This window comes from Pseudorca crassidens, chromosome 16 (genome assembly GCF_039906515.1).
Source record: "Pseudorca crassidens isolate mPseCra1 chromosome 16, mPseCra1.hap1, whole genome shotgun sequence".
Taxonomy (NCBI): Eukaryota; Metazoa; Chordata; class Mammalia; order Artiodactyla; family Delphinidae; genus Pseudorca; species Pseudorca crassidens.
In genome coordinates, this window is record NC_090311.1 from 22,348,932 (window position 1) to 22,370,677 (window position 21,746).

General features: G+C 42.0%; 1 protein-coding gene across 5 annotated transcripts in view; it reads left to right on the forward strand.

The window, feature by feature from the left end:
• Positions 1-21,746, forward strand: part of SORCS1 (sortilin related VPS10 domain containing receptor 1) — a 660,265-nt gene that overhangs the window by 500,717 nt on the left and 137,802 nt on the right. For all 5 annotated transcript variants that reach the window (XM_067709470.1, XM_067709467.1, XM_067709469.1 and 2 more), the window contains one exon: positions 19,744-19,862. In XM_067709470.1, the coding sequence (XP_067565571.1) occupies positions 19,744-19,862 (119 nt within the window). The remainder of the gene's footprint in view (positions 1-19,743; positions 19,863-21,746) is intronic.

The window sequence follows — 21,746 nt, forward strand, 5'->3', positions numbered from 1 at the left end:
CATGACTACACCCCTTGTTTAGAAAGCTCTGGGTGGAATTGGTAGCATCCCAGGTTGATTTTATTTTCAAGCTTTGGGGGATAATGGTGCTTTCTGGCTTGTGGCATTTAATGCACATTACCCCGTATCCTGAAAACAACACGGCTGTCGCTTTCCCTGATCGGCACGTTTTCTCTCACCCAACATTATTCCTGTGCTCCCTGCAGGCACGGAGGTTGATAATGCCAAACTGTCATCTCAGGCTCAGCTTTCACAAGGCATGAAATATATCCATTCTAATTTTATTTATTTTATTTTACTTCTCTGCAAAGACAGCATCTTCAGAAACTATCCAAGAGTGAAAATTCAATAAAGGGATTTAATTTGAAAAGTTATCCCTGTCAAAACAAAACAAAACAAAACCTACCAATTGAAATAAAGGATCTAAGCATAACTCCTGACCTGACTAAATATAAAAATCAATGAGATTTTCTCAGTATCGTATTCCCTCTGTGTATCTGTCTGTCTGTCTGTCGTTCTCCAAGAGAGTCAGTAAACATGGCTTCAGGTCAAAGAAACAGGAGGAGGAAGGAAAGAACATGGAGAGGTCAGAGTAGCAAGCTATTAGCAAATATAACTGAGAGTGTATTTATCAAAATCAGACTCCAGGGCTTCCCTGGTGGCACAGTGGTTGAGAGTCCGCCTGCCGATGAAGGTGACACGGGTTCGTGCCCCGGTCCGGGAAGATCCCACATGCTGCGGAGCGGCTGGGCCCGTGAGCCATGGCTGCTGAGCCTGCGCATCCGGAGCCTGTGTTCCGCAGCGGGAGAGGCCACAACAGTGAGAGGCCCGCATACCGCAAAAAAAAAAAAAAAAAAATCAATCAGACTCCAGGCTGGTCATTTGCTCCAAGAAATCCAGTATCTCTATGTTATCTCTCTCCCCATTCCAGAATTGGGATCCCTCTTTTTTCTCCATCCTTTCATTACTGTTTAGTATATGAAACCCATTGTTTATATTCTAGGTCATACATCTGGTAGGGTGTATGCCAAAATAATATGATTTTTTTTTTACTTTGTAACAAGTAATTTTTTTCTGATTTTAATGGGTTTAGGGATTTTGTAGACAATGCACTGAGACACGTGACACAGAAAAAAATCCCTCCTTGCTTATTTTGCTTATCGCCATGGGGTGGGTGGCAAATGCTTATGTGGGCTCGTTACTCGAAGTTTAGTTTTAGTGTCGTTTCAAATCTCCCTAGATTACATTTTATAATTAATTTCTGTTTCAGTTGAAGTCTCCATATTTGAGGGGAGGTGAACTCTGGAAAGCTTTTGCTCTACGAAGGTCTGTGACCTACACAAACATTTCTTGCCAACTGTGCTCTGAAATCTGGATGTTTCATAGTTAACAACCACGAAAAGGGATGTTATTCTTTCTTGTACTACCTCTCTGCCTTGGGAAGCAAGCTGAAGAGAGTAACCTAAATTACAGTCAGTCACAGGAAGTATTATTGGAATATTTTTAACGTGTTTATTGGATGTGGCATTTGTTATTGGCCCCTGTGTTCAACCGAGGACAAATTGACAGGTCGTCATCCAGTAAACGAAGATTTTACTGTTTAAATACCCTGTGTGTGTGTGTATGTGTGCATGTGCACACGCGTTGTGTGCACCTAATACATTAAAACTGCTACCCAGTACATTATAATAATGAAAAGGAAACCTACATTCTATTGATTTACCTAATATAGGTACAGGGGTGTGTGTGTGTGTATGTATGTATGTATGTATGTAATCTATGTAGTTAGAGAGAAAACGTTGACCCAACTCTTGGATTGAAATCTTTGTGAAAAACTGTATCTTATTTAATCTTGGTTCCATTCACAAAACATAGATCAGAGCCTGGCACGTTGATGTGTGTTGACTTAATAAATATCTGTGTGTGTCACCATTGGGCACGTCTTCTTACAGAAGGGCCTTTAACCATAGGATGTGTAGAGTCCCTTAGGGCTAATGGATGAGCATGAGAAACTCATGACTCCCTGAAATTGTATGCCAGTATGTATATGTAATTTGGAGGAAAAGAATATAACTTTTTTTTGTGTGGTACGCGGGCCTCTCGCTGTTGTGGCCTCTCCCGTTGCGGAGCACAGGCTCCGGACGCGCAGGCTCAGCGGCCATGGCTCACGGGCCTAGCCGCTCCGCAGCATGTGGGATCTTCCCGGACTGGGGCACGAACCCGTGTCCCCTTCATCGGCAGGCGGACTCTGAACCACTGCGCCACCAGGGAAGCCCCAAGAATATAAATTTTATCAGAATTCTTTGCGTGGTAATTACACATGGGTCTATAGTTTTATATTTATGCTCATCTATATACATCATCTTGTAAGGGAACCTGCAGTACCAAGTTTGAGCTTTATTGCTTCTCCCTTTTACTTCTGAAATGAAAGACCTGGCCAGTGACCTGAATTTTTTCTGTACTTGTAGTGATCCGTGCCAGCAGGGACAGGGGACAATTACTGGTCTCCATGTCTATATGCTTGAGTGACTAACCTTGTAACAACTTGCCATAAGACTAATCTCTTTTCACTGGGGAAAAACAACCTTGGCCCTTTAACCAGCTATGAAAAAGACTTCCCCCCAAACTCTTTCTGAAACGAAACTCAAGCCAGCATTTTATAAGCTGAGGTAAAATCAAAGGAAAATCACAACTTTGTATAGCCACCATCTCACTAATTCTTGTTGTGGGTAAGAACTGGACATCTCATTTCTGCTTTTCACTTTCCACCCCTCCAATCGAATTTCCATATTGAATGGCATGCATATCAATATCTGGATAAGGCGAGCACTGCTGAGATACTGCGGGAAGGCGATAGAGACCTCAGTTCTCACCAGTCCCCAGTATATTAGCAATGAAATGGTTGAGTTTACACTATAAGCATTAATTACTTTTATACCACCAGAAGTAGCAACGATGACAATAAAAAGATAAGTAGTATTCCAGTGTATCAAGGGAAAAGTAGATCCACTTCCTGATCTTCATTCTCATTCCCCAAAGCTGGTAATTTTATTTATTTTTTAAAAAATATTTATTTATTTAGGCTGCACCGGGTCTTAGTTGCGGCATGTGGGATCTTTACTTGCAGCGTGCGGACTCTTAGTTGTGGCACGCATGCAGGATCTAGTTCCCTGACCAGGGATCGAACCCAGGCCCCCTGCATTGGGAGCACGGAGTCTTACCCCCGAACCACCAGGGAAGTCCCCAAAGTTGGTATTTTTTAAAAAATATGTCTTCTATATTATTCCAGAAATTGTTTAGGCTTATACTGATAAATATGTATGTGTGTACACATACATACACACTCACAAATATTCATGTTGTAAAACTGGTATGCCAGATTCAGTGTGGGTGAATGCAATAGCAAGTTAAAAATCTTTCTATGTCAGAATATATAAATTGAGCCACTTCATGGCTAATAACTACATAGGAACCCCGTTATACAGCCAACTATAATTTTGTTAATCACATCTCATTAATAGATATATAGATGTTTGGCTATTTCAAAGAGTGTTGATACATACATGTACGCACATATTACCTGTTTGGTTAATAGGCATTCAAACGTGTTTAGGGAGCAAGCACTGCTCAAAGAAAAATACTGACGGGAAATCCCTGGGATTTCCCTGGGAAATCCAAGAATGTGTACTTTTTTAATTTTTATAGGCATTGTCACATTTCCCTCTGAAATAGATACATCATTGCATACTCTCTAAATATGAGAATGCCTGTGTTTACGTACCCTCAATAGTCCAGGTTGTTATGAGAATTTTTTTAAACATAGCCTGTCTGATGAGCAAAAATGTGGCATATCCTTATTGTTTTAATTTGTATTTATTTACTTAGGAGTGAGGTTAAGAATTTGTATTTATTTTTCTTGGTTATTTGTATTTCCTCTTCAATGACCCTTCAAAAGCTATCAAATCTCTTTAATGTTGTAGAGAAGAATGTTATGCATTATTTGCATTTTTATGCAAATCTAAAACATATCAAACTTGCCACTCCAGCTCTAGTACACCAATTGGCATTATTAGACCCCATGTTTCATAGCCTTCTTTTACCTTCTTTTTCAATCAGTTAATATATTAATCACTTCTAGGGTGGGGCCCGGGAAGAGGTTAGAAGTTTCCACTTCTGGTCAGTTTCAGATTCTGATAGCTCCCTGCCACTGAAGCCGAATCTGGCCTCTGTACCCCAACACCGAATTAAATCTTGGAGACAGAGTTTTGGGTGAAGTAGAAAAGAATAGTTTTATTGCTTTGACAGGCAAAAGGGGCCACAGCAGGCTAATGCCCTCAGAACTGTGTGTCCCGACCTGTAGTGGGTAGTGAGGAGTTTATAGCAATGGTTCAAAGAGGAGGGTGTGATCAGCTCATGGACATTCTTCTGACTGGTTGGTAGGAAGGTAAGTGGGAATTAGCATCATCAACCTTCTGGTTCCAGCAGGTCTGGGGTCTGAGTGCTTGTGGGCAGCATATCATTAACTTCTCCCACCTGGTGGGGATTTCAGTATCTGAAAAACAGCTCAAAGATACTGTTATGTATATCTCTTGAGGGGGGAACCAGGACCCTGCCCCAAGGCTGCACTATTGTTTCTTGACTGGTCCTCCCTTGTCTCTGCATCCCCTCCCTTCCCTAATGAGCAACCATTTGAACCTGCCTGTTGGAACTCAGGGAAGGTCTTGGAGGCTGAATGAAGCCTATTTCCTGTAATCAAGAAATGGGGCCACAGAAAGGCTTTTGCGTCCAGGAGCCCCACAGGGTCCTGCTTGTTTTTTTCACTTCCCAACACGTTTACCAAATGCCTTCTCACCTCTCCTCCCCTATGCCTAAATCAAGCTTCCAGACTTAGAGAGTCCAGTGGCACCTACTGATCTTGGAGAGGCAGCAGTGAGTGGTGGTGTGAAGCAGTATCTTAATTCCCTGCCCAGGAATTGAACCTGGGTAGCTTGGATGAAAACCAGGAATCCTAACCACCACACCCCCTGGCTCTTGCCCCCAGTGAAAAATGCATTTCTCACAGAGGCAAAAAACTGTAAAAACACATACAAAGTTTATTATTAGAGACATAGCACAACAAATGGGAGAGCACACAGAGAAACAGTTTGTTAAGACAGAAGTAAGGCAGAGATGCACACCCAGAGAGAAAGGGTTTGGGCGTCCTCCCTTAGTGAGGAGTGCAGTTAGTCAGAAACTAGGCAGAGATACACACCCAGAGAAGAGTGTGGGCTCACGGGCCCAGCCACACCGTGGCATGTGGGATCTTCCCAGACCGGGGCACGAACCCGTGTCCCCTGCATTGGCAGGCGGACTCTCAACCATTGCGCCACCAGGGAAGCCCTGAAGAGGTGATTTAAATCACTTATTAGGACAGTCCTTCTGGGTCTTTGTTTATCTTTGGCCAATTATCTTGTTTCTTTTTTCACACCTGAGTGGTCCTAGGAGGCTCCCCAACATGCATGTGCAACTATTTGCTAAGATGGATCCCACCACAGAGGCCTGTGGGTACATGTCCACACATATTATGGGGTGATGCCCCCTCCCTTTTTGACCCCCAAGGAGCCTTCCTGCACATGTGCAGATAAGGAAGTTTTCCTTGATCTTAGGAGTGGTCATCTTATCTCTTTACTTCAGCAGAGCTCAGCTTCTGCCACTAGCTTTGTCCTTGGAGTGTCTGGGTGAGAACAAAGCTTCCGTTTTACTCCACTTGACAAACACCAGCTGTCCAGCGCAGGGGCCCATCTATCTCCTACCTCACCTTCCCCCTGAGAGACATGAACCCCAAGAAATCTTTGCTGGGAGCATGAGGGACGATGGGCTGGCTTCTGTTGCTTCTTCAGGCTGGCAAGGGACTCATAGACGGTATCTAGTTGGGGTCATGGAGCTCTCGCCCTGTCTCATTAAGGGACCCCAGGGTGACTTACGCTGGTGTTCTGGCAGGATGTGTTCTGAGGAGTGGCTGAAATCTCTGCATCACCGTTTTCCTGATGTGAAACTGTTGCAGTCTGAAAGAGACACACTTACCAAGTTTGCAAATATTGTAAATATCAGTAAAAGAATTATTGTAACCGGTGGCCAGAGCAGGAGTAAGAACCAAGTTATACTTGGTAACAATTTTTGATCCTGGTCCAGATGGAGGCAGCGCTAGGGTTACCCTGTCCAAAGGAATGGAGCCTTTTGGCGTGGCCGTGTATTTTTTTTGATGTCTTTTTTTAATTAGCCTAGTGTTATTGATATAGATATAACAGATTCAGAAGTAGTTGGAGGAGTGACAACCTGAACATTAATAGACAAAATAGATCTTTTTTTTTTTTTTTTTTTTTTTTCAGGAAGATAAGCCTGAATCCTAGTCTAGACCTGGCACTTTGAGGAGACCTGTAGTCAGGTAGCCAGTTGTCTAGTTTTATCCAAGTAGGTTTTAACCTTTGATGTGCTATTAACAGATAAACCAAAGCAGTTGTCACTGTTAATGATTTTAGTGTTTTTCTAGATATGAGAAAGGTGAGAATTTGGGCTCATAAAAATCCTTACCTGAAAATATCTAACTATCTGAAGGCCTGTTTGGTCAGTTTTTTCCCAGAGCACACAACGCCTCATTCCTGATCTCCACCCTGAACTCCTTTCAGGGGGTATTGAAGGTCAGCAGCTGCAGCAGCTTCAGATTTAATCTTTGTAGAGGCAGACAGCACGTGCCAGTTTCCTGTTGGCAGGGCCCCTTCATGGTCATAAACTTGACCATGGTTGGGGGGCATTTTATGACTATTTTGTCCCACAGGGCTAGGAATGCTCAGTGTGCCATTACGGGACTAGGCCTTGTGAGTAGCCAAACGTCTTTGGACCTCCTGCTTTACTAGTCTCTTACGGTCTAGGAAAATATTCCCTCTTGGTGCGTCTTCCTGTATCTACAGTTTCACTCTTCCAGTCATTGATCTCATATGGGACTATATACCATCATTTTATCGGAGGCCCAGTCACACATTTGGTAATGTAAGGAACAACAATTTTGTAAAACAGGCAAAAATAGAAATAATACAGCTAGCAGTATTAGTAAGGTCATAAGTAAGAATTTAAGTTAAGAAATTTTCATTAGGTACAGCCTAGTACATCCCCAGCTTGTCTGGCCTAGTCTGTTTTTCACCAGGCCTTATCTTTAAGGGAAGTTGTATACATTGGCATTGTCCATAAGGCATTTAGCCCAATTTCCTAGTGTTACCAGGCTCCTTATCCTTAGCATAGTCTAATTGTTTCTTTAAACTTGAATGACTGTAGCCTGCTGTTAATCTCCTGGTTGTAGATCATGGAGCATCTGATCTTTATCCAAAGATTGATTACAAAGTTAGGCTTCAGAAACAAACTTAGAGTGTCCCTTTAATAACTCAATTAAAACTCGTAACTATAACATAACAGCAAGGAACTATCTGGGAAGTGAGTCTTAGTAAACACAGAACTTAACTAATGAAACTACGATAATATTTAGTGAAACATAATTTTTTCTAATTACCCCCATTTTTATTAAACACACCCAAGGGCTTCCCTGGTGGTGTGGTGGTTAAGAATCTGCCTGCCAATGCAGGGGACACGGGTTCGAGCCCTGGTCTGGGAACAGCACATGTCTTCCCATAGTGCTGACTGTTTAATCTACAGCTATTGTTGATCCATTTTAAATTCCCTGATTTAGGAGTAGACCATTGCCATGCTACAGGGCATCAGGGTGGCAGAAGTCTGACAATGGGGGGGTTAATCTCGTAGAAGCAGAATGAACTTTCTCTACGTGTGCTATAATCTTCGTAGATCATTGTGAAGTAATACTTAACCAAAGTAACAAAAGATTTCAAAAGCAAATATAAATCACTTAAAGGCAAAGAAATTTACACAGTCTGTTATCAAAAGCAGCATTTCTCTTAATATAGAGACAGAACCAAATTTCAGTCTGGTACCAGCTTACTGTTAATAGCAAAATTTATTTACCTAATTAATTTCAATGTAGTCTTAATCAGTCTTAACAACGTACCAATTTTTTTTTCATAGTTCCTTTTCCACAAAACTTTTATCACTTCCTGGATCCATATCATCAATAACTTGCCCATTTTTTTTCATCTATAAACAACTAACTGTAGGACAAATTTATTATCATCACTTTCCCCAACAAAAATATCTCCAGTCTTTATATCTTCTCTGGCCAACAACATATATCCTACTTGCTTTACGCACTGAAATGCTTCTCTTGTCACTTCGGTAGCTTTGATTACATATAATAATTTTTAACCCTTAAAAACCCATGACCTCTAGTGAAAACCAAGAAGAAACCAGGTGTAACTGTTTGTCATACTGGCATTTTCTGATTAGCAAACTCAAGATCACATTCCATAACCTCTAAAAACATGTATTTTTCCAAAGCACATTTTTTTTTCTCAATGTGGTACAAGGCGTGTGTCAAATAAAGCCAAACATCTTTAGTTTCTGTCTTGTATTTAGAATGGTTTGATTTGTGAGCACTTACTTTTCTAAGCCAGTTAAATAGAGCTCATTTACAAATTAACTTCAGCAATATTATGCGAAGACAAAGACACATACTGAGACATACATATATCCAGACAGAGATCTCACAGTTTCCCTCTTGAGGCTTAAATTGTCTCTTTGCCTTTTTTTTTTTTTTTTTTTTTTTTTGACTTGAAGTTTCACTAAGCAACCCAAGGCGGAAGTCTCAGGCAAAGTGGGCTGTGTTTGTTTCCCCAGGACATGATAAGAGTTAACCTCAAGCTTTCTCCTAGGCATATTTTTATTCTCTCAGGGTCAGAATTTTGAAAATAAACCAAAAAGCATTTTAACAAGCTAGATTTCTCTAATTGCACATGCAAAAAGAACCGGTTTTACAATTTCTAAAAAAGCTTTATTTTAACCAGTTTTCTCCAGAGTCTAAAGAATATCGTGGCCATATTGTCAAAAAAAAAATCATCTTTCCTTTCTGTAGTCATAGTTTCATAGCTAAAATATGACCGAATAGTGCTAAAACTGGCCCTAATAACAGGGGCAGACTGGCTGATAAGATGTTGTCCAAGCAGGGATTGTTTCTCTGGGGAGGTGGGATCTCAGTTTGATCAGAAGAATCTCTGGAGGAGTGAGGGAGCTTGCAAGAGTGGGGGAAACTTGGTTCCCCGCTGAGAGTTGGGAGAAGTCAGAGGGGACCATTTCGAATGTTAGGAGGGATCTTCTGTTTCCTCAGCCTTTTGATGATGGAGCCACATAGAGCAGGATGATGATAAAAGGCCATGAAAACTTGAACATAGGGAACCTTAGTCCATTTTCCCATCCTGTGGCAATAAAGATCCAATTGCAAGATACCCATTTTCAGGCCATTTTCCATCCCCCAATTTATATAAAGGCCAGGCACTCTTACCGTAAAATTTAAGTTTCCAGTTCTTAAGGATATACTCCAGAGGTGTTTCTTCTGGCTTAGAAAGGGATCCTCCCATGTTGAGTAACCTGCAACTGAGAATAGAAAGTGATCCTAGAAATGTAACCCAATGTCCTAGATACATTTAGGAGGCACCTGAAGGGACTTCAGAGCATCCCCTGAATTCCCTTCGACCTTATTGCTTGACGGGGTTTTGAGTGTCCTTTACGCCCCCACCGATTTCTAACCAGACGTCTCCAGTTGTTCTTGGTACCGTGCGCGCAGTGTCCTCCTTTTATATCTGGAGAGGACATTCAGACCAGCGTAGAACGGTTGCCAGGTTTCTCCTTGAGCTTTATAGGCAACAGATAAAGCCTGGGATGCCGGCTGCTTGGAAGTGGCCAGCCCAATAAGTAGTCCTTGGGCTGCCAAGGCCTGGAGGGAAGGGGGAACTCCTGGAGGAATTGGAGTTGGCCACAATGGAAAATGCCCCGGGGGTCAGGACCTGAGGATTTTACTTGACACTGAAAACAATGGGCTGGGCAGCAGAGAGGGTACACTTAGTCCTTCCGCCAGAGGGTGTTAAAGTATCAGGTAAAAAGAAGCCTTGCTGTGCAAGTAAGGTGGGAAAGAAAATCACAGAAGCGTGGGAGAGAGAGTGTAAGTCAGGAGTCTCCAGCCAGCAGTTTGGGCGCGACCTCTACTTTACCTTGAGCTCCCAGGCTTTGGCACCACTACCACTTTGTCTTCCTAGCAGTGTCCTTCTGACCCCATTTTTCATATTGCAAAAGTCTCTTAATTTCAAAGACTATTGATTTCAATTTGGCCTCTGAGTTAGCAGCCTAAAGACGACCCTGAAAACCAACCAGAAAAGCATAAAATAAGATAACACGAGCCTCCCCACACAGCAATGAAAAACCTGACAGTGACAGTGCAGTAACAGGCTCAACTGGGCAGCTTTCAAATTAGGTCCTTTGTATCCATTATGTGCTACTACTTACCCTGCCTCCTGTGTGCTCACCCATCTGTGAGGAGGTCTGTGTCCTTACCTCCCATCCCGAGGGGGAGAACACAGAGGTGCAGGAGAGAAATTTGTCTTCTCCAGATCTTTCCTGTGTGTGTATGTGTGTGTGTTCTGAGAAAACTTTACTAATGGACCCTGAAGTTTGAATTTCACGTAATTTTCACAGGTTGTGAAATGTTACGCTTCTTAGGACTTTTTTCAACCATTAAAAAATGTGAAAGTCATTCATAGTTCATGGGTCACACAAAAACAGATGACAGGCTGGGTTTGGATGGACCAGAGTCTGTGTCAACCTCTTAATTACATTGTTGCAAACACAGTTGAAGCCCACAGTACCTTTTCCCAAATTGCATCTTCCGATTACCGCCACTAACCATTCTTCTGAAATGGGTGTCAATCATTCCTATTCATACCATTACCTTCTGTTGTTTGTGTCTGTATCCCTAAACAGTGTATAATATTGATTTGCATACTTTGAACTTCATAGAAATGGTATCATACTTTGGGTTCCCTTCTGCCTTGTCGCCCAGTACTTTGCGTGGCACTCTGTCCATGGTGCTGAGTGGAGCTCCAGTGCAGCCTTTTTCACTGCTGTATCGTTTTACACTGTGTGACGACTCTGCCTATGTCATTCGTTCCTGTGCTAGTGAATGGGCACTTAGGTTGCTGCCTGCTAAAGTCCTTTCTTGACATGTCTCATCTCTTTTCACCTTCACCATGACCTTGTTAGATGTCCAGATCTTAACTCTAGGACAAAGGACTGGGTTTCTCCTGGGTCTTCAGGCTCCCCCAGGACTCAGCAGCAACAGTCCATGTAACATGCATGTGTGGCAATTTCTAAGGGTTGGAAAAATTCCTGTTTCTAACTCCTGCTTTAAAACAAGAACAAAAGGTAGCGTAAAGATCTTGCCACTTACTCATACCTCCCCCTCCTTTGCCCCATGTGTTCTCAAGCAACACAGATGCTAGGACCGTGCATTATATTCCTATTATTTGGCTGGCGCTGCTGCACTACTTAACAACAACTCTTGGAGGTAGGACCTGTGATTATTTTCCTCACGTTAATTATGAGGAAAATGAGGCTTACAGTGGCTAAATATTTTTGCCATTGCCGCAGGCTAAAATTTGAAGCCAGGTCTGGTTCACTGCAGACCTATTTATTATCCATTCATTTGAAAAGCATTGTTGGACATCTGTGCTAGGCCAGCTGCCCTTCTAGGCATGAACGAAGGATAGTAAGGGATGTTGCAAAGGCCTGACTCTCATAGAGCTTAACCTTCTGGTTAGGGGAGACAGGTTATAAACAGATGCATAGTGCCAGGTGATGGTATGTTCTAGGAAGCAAAACAAAGCAGAGTCTAGATGAAAAGTGACGGGGCGGGGCAGGGGCTGCTGTCACAGAATCTCTGATAAGGTGGCATTTGGTGTTTCAGCCAAGTCCTTATGGAAGTAAGGGAAAGAGCTGGGTCTGCTGGGTGGAAGAGCATTGCAGACAGATGGAACATCACGTGTGAAGGATACGGAGTATGGGCATGTTTGGCATGGCTGAGGTGTAGCTGGAATATAGAGAAGACAGACAAGTGTGTCATCTCCTTCTGTTTATTTCACTATGGAAGGCAAGGATCATGTCTTATTGATCTTTATTATTTATCATGTTCCAAATATGATATTCAGTATCGAGTGTGATGAAAATAGAAAGTTAGTAAGTGAAGAAATAGTGGTTTGGATATACCCACGTGTCTCAGAGGCTGTCCCTTGAACTGACCCTCTGTCCTGGCGTTCATCATATAACACATGAACACATCTAAGTAAATAGCGTACGTCCCTCTCCCACAGAAAGCCCTGGAGAATACATGCTGTGTATTTTCTCCCCCATGCACAAAACTGCTTTCATTTCTTCCTCCCTTCCTTCCCTCCCTCCCTCCTTTCCACTTGGATTCCTATTTTCTTTCTTTCCTACTATTTGTCCGTTTCCCTGTCTCTGTCTCTCCGTCTCCCACTCCTTTCTTTGTAAACTCAATTTGGAAAGTTACTGGAACAAACATGCTTCTCGGTTTTTCATGGCTGGGTGTGACCTTGCAGATAACTTCGTGTCTTTTCTTGGCATAAACTGGAGTTCTAGTGTGACTTTCTCACAGAAGAGGTGACTGACATTCCCCAAGTCCGTCTCCCATCCTCTCTCGTGCCCCCGTGCTCTGGCCCAGTGCTCTTGCTTTCTGGAATGATGTGTCCCGCTTGTCACTGCTCCAAGCAGCTTCCAGGCTTTTCTCAGCTCTTCCACGCAGCCTTCCCTGGGTGTCCCCACCCTCAGCCCTGCACAGGTAACTGTCCCTCTGTGAGTGAGAGTCAATAGTAAAATAGTCTCTATATTCAGGTGTTCTATAGGCCACGAGGGCACAACGGGTCTACACCTCCCTTTGATGCAAAGTAAAATAAATGCAGAGTCGCAGGATAAGTCCTGACACAGAGTAAACCATCCGTGGAGAGGTTTGAAGGTCAGATGCCCCTCACCTGGGGACCCACAGAACCTGCACTCCTCCTAGGATACACTCACCCCACTGCATCGTCCTTGGTGAAGGACTTTCTGTATTTCTACTAAATTATTTTGCCCTCCTGTCCTCTCTCATGTCCCCAATTCCTAGCCCCATGCTTGGCAAAAAATGTGTAATTCCAGAACTTTCCCTGTAGTAATCATGGCCTCCTGAGTGTCCAAAGGCTATCAATACAAGACAACACTGAGAAAGTTATACTGGGCCAAAATCAAGAGATTGCCTAGAAGAAAGCAATGCCACAAGCTTATCATGCCAAAGGAGAACATTTGATCTAAGTTTATAATTTTCACAGAAACTTCTTGTCCTCAATATAGTCTTTCAGGGGTCAAGGCTGGAGTCTCACTTTTGAAGATCTCAGTTTCTAACTGGTACGTGCCACAGAGTGCTCTAGACCCCTGACGGCAATGAAGTTTCTATGAGCACAAGCTTGTTGATACATGTGTACACACACACGTGTGTGTGTGTGTGTGTGTGTGTGAGTGAGTGTGTGTTGGGTGCAAATATGTAATAGGAATGTTCCAAACCAAATAATAGGACAGTAGAAAGAACAAGATAAAAATTTATATACAGATTATGGGCTTTAGAAACTGTTCTGCTTCAAAGTTGAAAATTAACGGGGAATGGGAGAGAGCTTTAAAGTGCTCATGCTTGCCAGCGTAGTTTATGGTTTTATTTAAAATTCAGCTTTTTCAATGTTCAAGTATCATCCCTAAGTCTGGAGTTCTTTACCTGTAAAAAGTACCTTATTCTGGATTTTCTCCAAAGTTTAGAAGAGAAAAAGCATGGGATCCATTCAGCACAGTTCCTGACTCAGAGGAGAGGTTGCTCTGGTTGTTTTGGAGGTTAATGCTGCTGTCGCTATCAATGGAGCCATTGTGGGAAGGGAGAGGTCTGCCCAAGCCTCAGGAAAAACTCCACAGAAGGGCCCAGGAAGTATTTGGATAAGATCACAGGAAAGGAAAAGGCAGTTCAAACCAGGGGAGCTCTCTGAATGAACACAGGGTGTCAGCCAGGAATGCACGTGCTGTTTAAAAAGAGCGGAAGCCCCAGAGACACAGACTTCCCAGCAACATCACAGAGCTTTGTTCCCTTGGGCGAGAGTGAGAAGGGAAGAGGTTTCAGTGGGTAAAGGATGGTAAAGACCTTCAGATCTGAAAGTCAGTAGTCTGATTTTAACATCCTCCTTTGATCCTAAAATTCTAATAACCCACGTTTTATAGAGAAAAAGTCTGAAGCCTAGTTTGGTAAATGACCTTCTCAGAGTCACATAACACAAGAGAGAAAGAGCTCGGACCTAGCCCTTCACTCCAACGGGAGGAAGACCCTGCACAACAATCTGGCTGCAGGCGGGCTGCCCTGTGTGCTGGGCACCAAGGTGACTTCTGTGTCATCTCACAGCCCGAGTTAGTTTCCGGTTCTGCCCCAACCACTACCTCACACTGCCTGCATAGAATATTTATTAGCTATTAATTACACCGGGAGAATACTTTTCATGGCGTTTTAAAAAATTACTTAAAAAAATTAACCCAAACCAAAGCATGAATATAAAGGAAGCCTATTGTCTCAGGTGGAAATGTCTGTAGTGCTTCCCAGTTGGTTCCCTTGAGACACAGTGAGCAGTACTGGTGATGAAAGAGGGGGTGCTTCGATCACAGCCACAGCTCCCACTACGTGAGCACAGTCCAGCCAGACACAGGACTGAACACATTTCCCGACCGAGGTTTTAAGTCCTCATAACCGCTAGCAGGATGGCTCCTGTTTATTCCCATTTTACAGATTTGAGAAGTAAAGTGACTTGCTTAGGTTTACCAAGCTAAGCCTGCATTTAAACCCTTGTTCCCCTGCTCCAAGCCTGGCCTTTAAAAAGCAGCTTCCCTTCCTTAGAGCAGCGCAGGGGGCATGGGAATTGCATTGTTCCAAGCAGCAGCTGTTGCAGAGAGCGAGATGCTTAAAAAGAGCCGCACAGTGTCCTAATTACCTGTGGCAAGGAAAACATCTGTGTGGGAAAAGTAATGAAATTAATTCTAAAGTCTAGCAGTTGCCTACATTAATTGATGTTAATTAATGCCAAATTACAAGATACTTCCTATGAAATTGCATCATAAACTCACCCGAATTGAATATGGAAAGAGTTCATCATGCTTAATGTTGTTACAGCAAGCCCCAAGGGGAATAAGAATGATTGGTCCCTCAATGTGAAGTGCTGGCGCCAGTTTCTTTCTGTTTCCATTAGGAGGGGAAGGAGAACAAACCAGGAGCAGTTTACCACAGGCAGGCCACTGGGAATTGATCAGTTCCCCTTCAGCTTGCAAATGTCACTTTGAACCTCTGCAGGAAAGACGTGGTTTCAAGACCTCTTCCTGGGGCTTTTCTTGGGTCCATCGGTTGTACATTTTGTAATTCTCAGCTCAAGAACGGCTCATTGCACAGCTCTGCCTCAGTATGTGGCACGGGGAGTGAAGAGAGAGAGAACAAGCAAAGGAATTAGAGACAGTTCTCTAATTCTTGCAAGCAGGATCCCACAAGCCCACCATGACCCCTGGCCCCTTTCCCCGGCTGAGAGGTGCTGACCAAAGATTTGACACAGGTTGTCTGCCTCTCACATCACTGCCTCTACGCAAGTGTTGACATCACATATATAACTTTTATTCGTTTTCCCCATGTAAACATACATATGTAGACATCTATATATATACCACTTGCACAAAATCGTGTCCATATGCACCTATTTTGGTAACCTACTTTTTAAAAACTTTTATTTTGGAATAAATTTAGATAAACAGAGAAGTTACCAAGATAGTGCAGCTTTACCCGGCTTCTCCTAATGTTAACGTCTTATACAACCATGTTCTCTTTCTCAAAGCTAAGACATTAACATTGATACAGCATTATTAATTGGTAAGCTATTTTTATATAAAATGCATTAAGCATTTCTGTAATTCCTCACATATAGTCTAAAGGCAGAATTTTAATAGCAAACTATGCATGTGCCACAGTCTATTTAGTTGTTCCTCAATTGTTGGCCTTTTTGTTTTCTCTTATTTTTTTAAATTATAAACAACACTATGATGAATATCAAAGTAGATCAGTCTTGGCATAGATCATTAATTATTTCTTCAAGTCGAATTCTCAGAAATGAACCCGAAAAGATGTTGATCCATATTGCCAGATGACCCTGCACAAAAATACAAACGGACAGGCTTTTTTTTTTTTTTAATCTAGGTATATCCATTTATACTTGGAAGCCAAAACACATGCTTAACAGAAATTGGCCCCAACCAATTGGTTGCATTATTTCCACTATGCAGCATAGCGGAAATAAACCAGACTTGGAGGCCAACCAACCCCGTTTGAAACCACGTACTATACGGTTATACGGTACTATATGTACTAACCGCCATTTCTATAATCTCTTGGAGTTTCATTCTCTTTATCTGCAAAGTCAGTTGATAAATTATACTCTATAGTATTGTGAAGATTAAATGTACCAAATAAGTGTGAACATGCTTTAGAGTACTTGGCACATAGATGTTCAACAAATATTAGTTTCCCTGTTCTTTTAATTTCTCCCCAGATCCCTCAGATTCATAATTTTTGTATTGTTGAGTTATAAATGTGAAAAGTTTATATTTTCCATCTTATTCTTGCTCAGGGACCTTTGAAGGGGAAGTTGAGGTCTTAAGAAAGAAACTATTAGACACCATTATAGATAAAACAAGCACTGTGTATTCATCAAGAAGTCCTCATGGGGTGGCAGTCTGAGAAATTCTAACTGGAAGTTGTATTAGTAAATTGAAGCCTGAGACTTCCTAATTCTGAACCCTTGATTCAAATTGTTTTCATTCATTATCTCACATAACAAGAAGCACAGAGACAGGGCAACCCTGGGTTCAGTATAATCAGTACCTCTATGATGTCATCAGGGAACAGGTCTCTTCCACCTCTTCATCATACTCATTGTGTAAGTTTAACTCTAAGACTCCTCCATGCACAAGAAGGCTAGAGCAGTCCCACGCATCATGTTGACTCAGTGTTGTATGCTAGCAGAAGAAGGTCTTCTGTGCTGTGCCTCCCTGTAGCCCCTTAAAAGATCTCTTTCACTTCTTATTTACTAGAACTGGTTTAAATGGCTTTCCCTAAAGCAAATGATGGCAAGTAGAGTGGGCATAGACTCAAGAGGATTATTCCCTGCACATCAGAGCTTCTGATTCATGTGGAAGAAAGATGAGCCACCAGGTCCAGGACTGGCTTTTCTGGCAAAGAGGCAGGGAGGAATGAGCATTGGATAGGTCACTGATAGTACCTGATAGTGAAATATAACTGTAATACTCAAATTCAGTTTCCTTAAGGACAAACTGTGTGCCCCAAACTGATCTAATCACTGTGAAAAGAAGCAAAAGAGAAAATAGGAACATTATAGTTGATAGTAACAACTGACATTTGTACAACTTTGAGTTTCAAAGCATTTAGCATATATATTATTTCAGTAAATCCTTAGAGCCAAACTACAAGATAGTTGACATTGGCATCCTCATTTAATAGATGAAGGTAGCAAGACGCGGGAAGATAATTTCCTTTGAATTATGCAGCTATGACCACACCAGAACTCAAGCCCAGGTCTCACAGATGCCAGTCTCCATTTCTATGACCCTGAGTTGCCTTTTGAAAAACAGAAGTCAACTAAAGCTGTAGAAGGGTCTGATGGAGTGTGACATTGTGAGGTGCAGATTTTGTGTGGCATGGGGAGAACTGTTCTGGGAAGGGATGAGTCCCAGAAATTCTCTTCAGGGAGAAAGATCATGAGTTATGCCCTAAAATGAAACTATAAGAATGTCTAAGAAAGGAGATAGGGAAGGGAGTGTAAAAGGCTTTTCTTTTTTTTTTTTTTCCGGTACGCTGGCCTCTCACCATTGCGGCCTCTCCCGTTGCGGAGCACAGGCTCAGCGGCCATGGCTTACTGGCCCAGCCGCTCCGCGGCATGCGGGATCCTCCCAGACCGGGGCACGAACCCGTGTCCCCTGCATTGGCAGGTGGACTCCCAACCACTGCGCCACCAGGGAAGCCTGAAAGGCTTTTCTTTAGTTTCTCTTTGGAGGACTAGATGGGTTAAAATACTTGAGCGCTATACCCATCACCACACATGGCAGCGGGATAAAGGAAGATTGTGGATAAAGGAAGATTGTAGATAAAGCTCTCCTTCCCTCTCCTTAGAGCTTATCAGCAGCTACGTCAGCCATTGCTCAGTTGGAGCAAATATGCATGCCGCCCCCTAGCGGCACTCCTTGTAGAATACAGGTTTACCCAAGTTCTTCAGTAAAAGTAGTGCTAGAAATTTCCTTCAGGGAAGTCAATTAGTGAATCCTAATATCCAACTCAACATGCAATTGCCTACCCCCCATTTCATGTAAATAATCATGTCCTGATTTCTTCATTTGGAAGAGTGGATTTCTTCATACATCTTTGATGTCCTAAAATTAAACCTACCCACTCATTAAGCACCAAAAAAAAGGTAAAATAACTTCCTTTTTCATTCAAAAAGATATATTCCAGTAAAGTGGTATGTTCCAAGGAATATTTATTTATTACGTACTATGTGCCTGGAACAGTATTAGAATCTGGAGGTCTAGGAGGGAACAACAAAGACAAAAGAGGTCTCTGTCTTCATGGAGCTTATATTCTAACAGGGAGAGGGGCAGAAATAAATCATGAGCAAGGTGACTTTAGATTGTGATAAATTCCATGAAGGGAATTAACAGGATGGAGTGTTATCGAAAGTAATCATGGAAAACGCTCAGAAGTAACAGTAAGCTGAAATCTAGACCTTCTTTGGGGAACATCCTGGGGAGAAGCAGTTTAGGCAGAGAGAATACAAATGTAGTGGTAGAAAGTTTGGCCAAATTCCTGAACATATTGCAGTTTAGAGTAGAAGAGTCACAGGGAGAGAAGAGACTAGCATGAGGGGCAGTTGAAGCAGTGGTGGTAGAGGGTTTGAATTTATTCTAAGTGCAAGGAGGCAAAGGGACTTTTAAGTGACATCTGATTCATAGAGAGGGCAGAATAGTTGTGGTTGAAAAACAGTGACAGCCTCCCTCATACAATATACTTCCAGCAACAGGGATCAAATCTATTGTTATTACTGATATGTTTATCACCTGCTATAGTCTCAGGTGAGATGCAGGGTCTTAGTTTACTCACCTATAAAATGAGGGCAAAGTTTTTGAGTTGGGAATCTCCTCTCAATTCTGTTTTATTTCCAATTAGTAATAGAAGAAAAACCTTCATCTTCACATAGCACCTTATTGTTTATAACAACAGCACTTCTAGCGTGAGGTGATTGATGATTGCACATATGTGTGTGTTTCCCAGTTTACCAAAGGTCGAAGTGTGGAGGTGAAGCCTATAAATGAGAAAAAATAACTAAGAAGGCACAAGTATTATTGCCAGCTTTTGAAAATATTTTCATTTGGGTTTGGAAGGAAAAAATTTAATTAACAGGAATTTAATATTCTAGGATGACAAGAGTTGGTGGAGGCACTGGGAAATAGTGATGGTGGTGTTGACAGCAAGTGAGTAAAATAATACTGATAATACTTTTAACGACAATAGTAACAGTAATGTAGTGAATAGAGAATGTGAGGTTTGTGGAAAGGCTTGAAGACAGCAAGAAAGGTAGAAGATGTCCACTCTGACTCTAACATGCTGTGTGTATATCACCCCACCCTCGTTTATTTCAGATTCACAATACCTAACCTGCGGAATGCAGAACTGCACAGAGGCCAGCAGAAACAAACCTTTCCCAGGCTACATTGACCCAGACTCTTTGATTGTCCAGGATGATTATGTGTTTGTTCAGGTATGAAAGATCCACTTCCATTGATTGTGTCAAAGACATTTCCCTTCCCTGCTTCTGTCCCTAATGCAGCCCCTTTGCCTGCTTACACTCCCTGAAAAGCAATAAAGAAGGAAAAAAAAAGCATTATTATTATTATGTTTTAACATCTTTATTGGAGTATAATTGCTTTACAATGGTGTGTTAGTTTCTGCTGTATAACAAAGTGAATCAGCTGTATGTGTACATATATCCCCATATCTCCTCCCTCTCGCGTCTCCCTCCCACCCTCCCTATCCCACCCCTCTAGGTGGTCACAAAGCACCGAGCTGATCTCCCTGTGCTCTGCGGCTGCTTCCCACTAGCTCTCGATTTTACATTTGGTGGTGTATATATGTCCATGCCACTCTCTCACTGCGTCCCAGCTTACCCTGCCCCCCCCACCAAGGCATTATTTTTTTAACAAAAGGAACATTACCAATTTGAAGCTTCTATACTAACAGAATAGTAATTCCTTCCTTGGGGTGGTGTCTGGAGGACTTGTCAATGTGGGGTGCCTGGAGGTGGTGAGAGGCAGAGCCGATAGAGCACGATCAGCCTCTGTTGTTTACAGGCACGACTGAGATCAGGGTCAAGAGAATTTAGATGAGATGCATTCAGACAGGTTTCTCACCTCTGCAAGAGTGAGAAACAGCTTGAGAAGCTGAGGGTTCAGGAGTGGTTAGAAGAGAGAAGGAACAAGAATGCTTTGTTTCTTTTCACATTTAAGGACAAATTTAGGCTTGTTTGGACAAAACATTTAAAAATTCCTTCACTGCTTTCCATGTTAAAATTGACAAAGGTACAATAGCTAAATAGTTTATATATATAAATAAATCTACAATTTCACTGTGATTGAGACATTCTAGATACTAGTATGTTTACTTGGACAAGAAATCATAATTTAGAATATTTAATCCCATGTATTGGGAAGTAAATGTTCAAATTCCTTACTATCAGCCTATGTACTTTTAAAGTAGTTCACAGTTACACACACACACACACACACACACACACACACACTTCCTTTTCCTCTAGGAAAATGAATAATGAGCACTCTGATAACTTCAGCATCAAATTATCAAGTGACATTAAAATGGGAAATGGTTACCCATATTGGTTCTATGTATAAATCGTTTCTCTATCAGTGTTGCTTCCAGGGACCTTTCCTGTTTTCTAGTAACAGTTTATAATCCACATATATGACTCACAAATGAAAATCAATTGTGCATTTAGAGTTTTATATATTTTCTACCCAGGCCACTATGAACATATAACCCGACACTAGGACCAAGAGGTGGTCTGGCCACGTCATGGTGAATATAACTTTCTAGTCACATTTTTACGTGTCTGGTGAAAATTCACCCAGAGCATTTGTTGACATTCTGAGTATGCAAATTCCAGATGACTTCAAAGTCCAGATGTTTACATGGGTTAAGAGTAGCAACAGGAATTCATAGAAACTGAGAGTAAAAAGGTGGTTTTCAGGGACTGGGGGCTAGGGATATGGGGAGATGCCAGTCAAAGGGGGTACATGTCCAGCTATATGATGTATAAGTAATAAACAGCATAGTGGCTATACTGTATTATATACTTGAAAGTTGTTATGAGAATAGATCTGAAATTTTATCACACAGACACAAAATCTTAATTAAGTAAAAGGATGGAGGTGTTAACTAACCTTATATGAGGTAATCATTTCACAATATATGCATATCAAATCATCATATTGTACACTTTAAACTTGCATGTGCTATATGTCAATAATATCTCAATAAAGCTGGGGAAAAAAGAGTGGCTCCAAAGGAGAAAGAGAGTGGCAGTGCACTGCTCACAGCCTGCACCTCGTGGTGCTCAGCTGAATTGGAG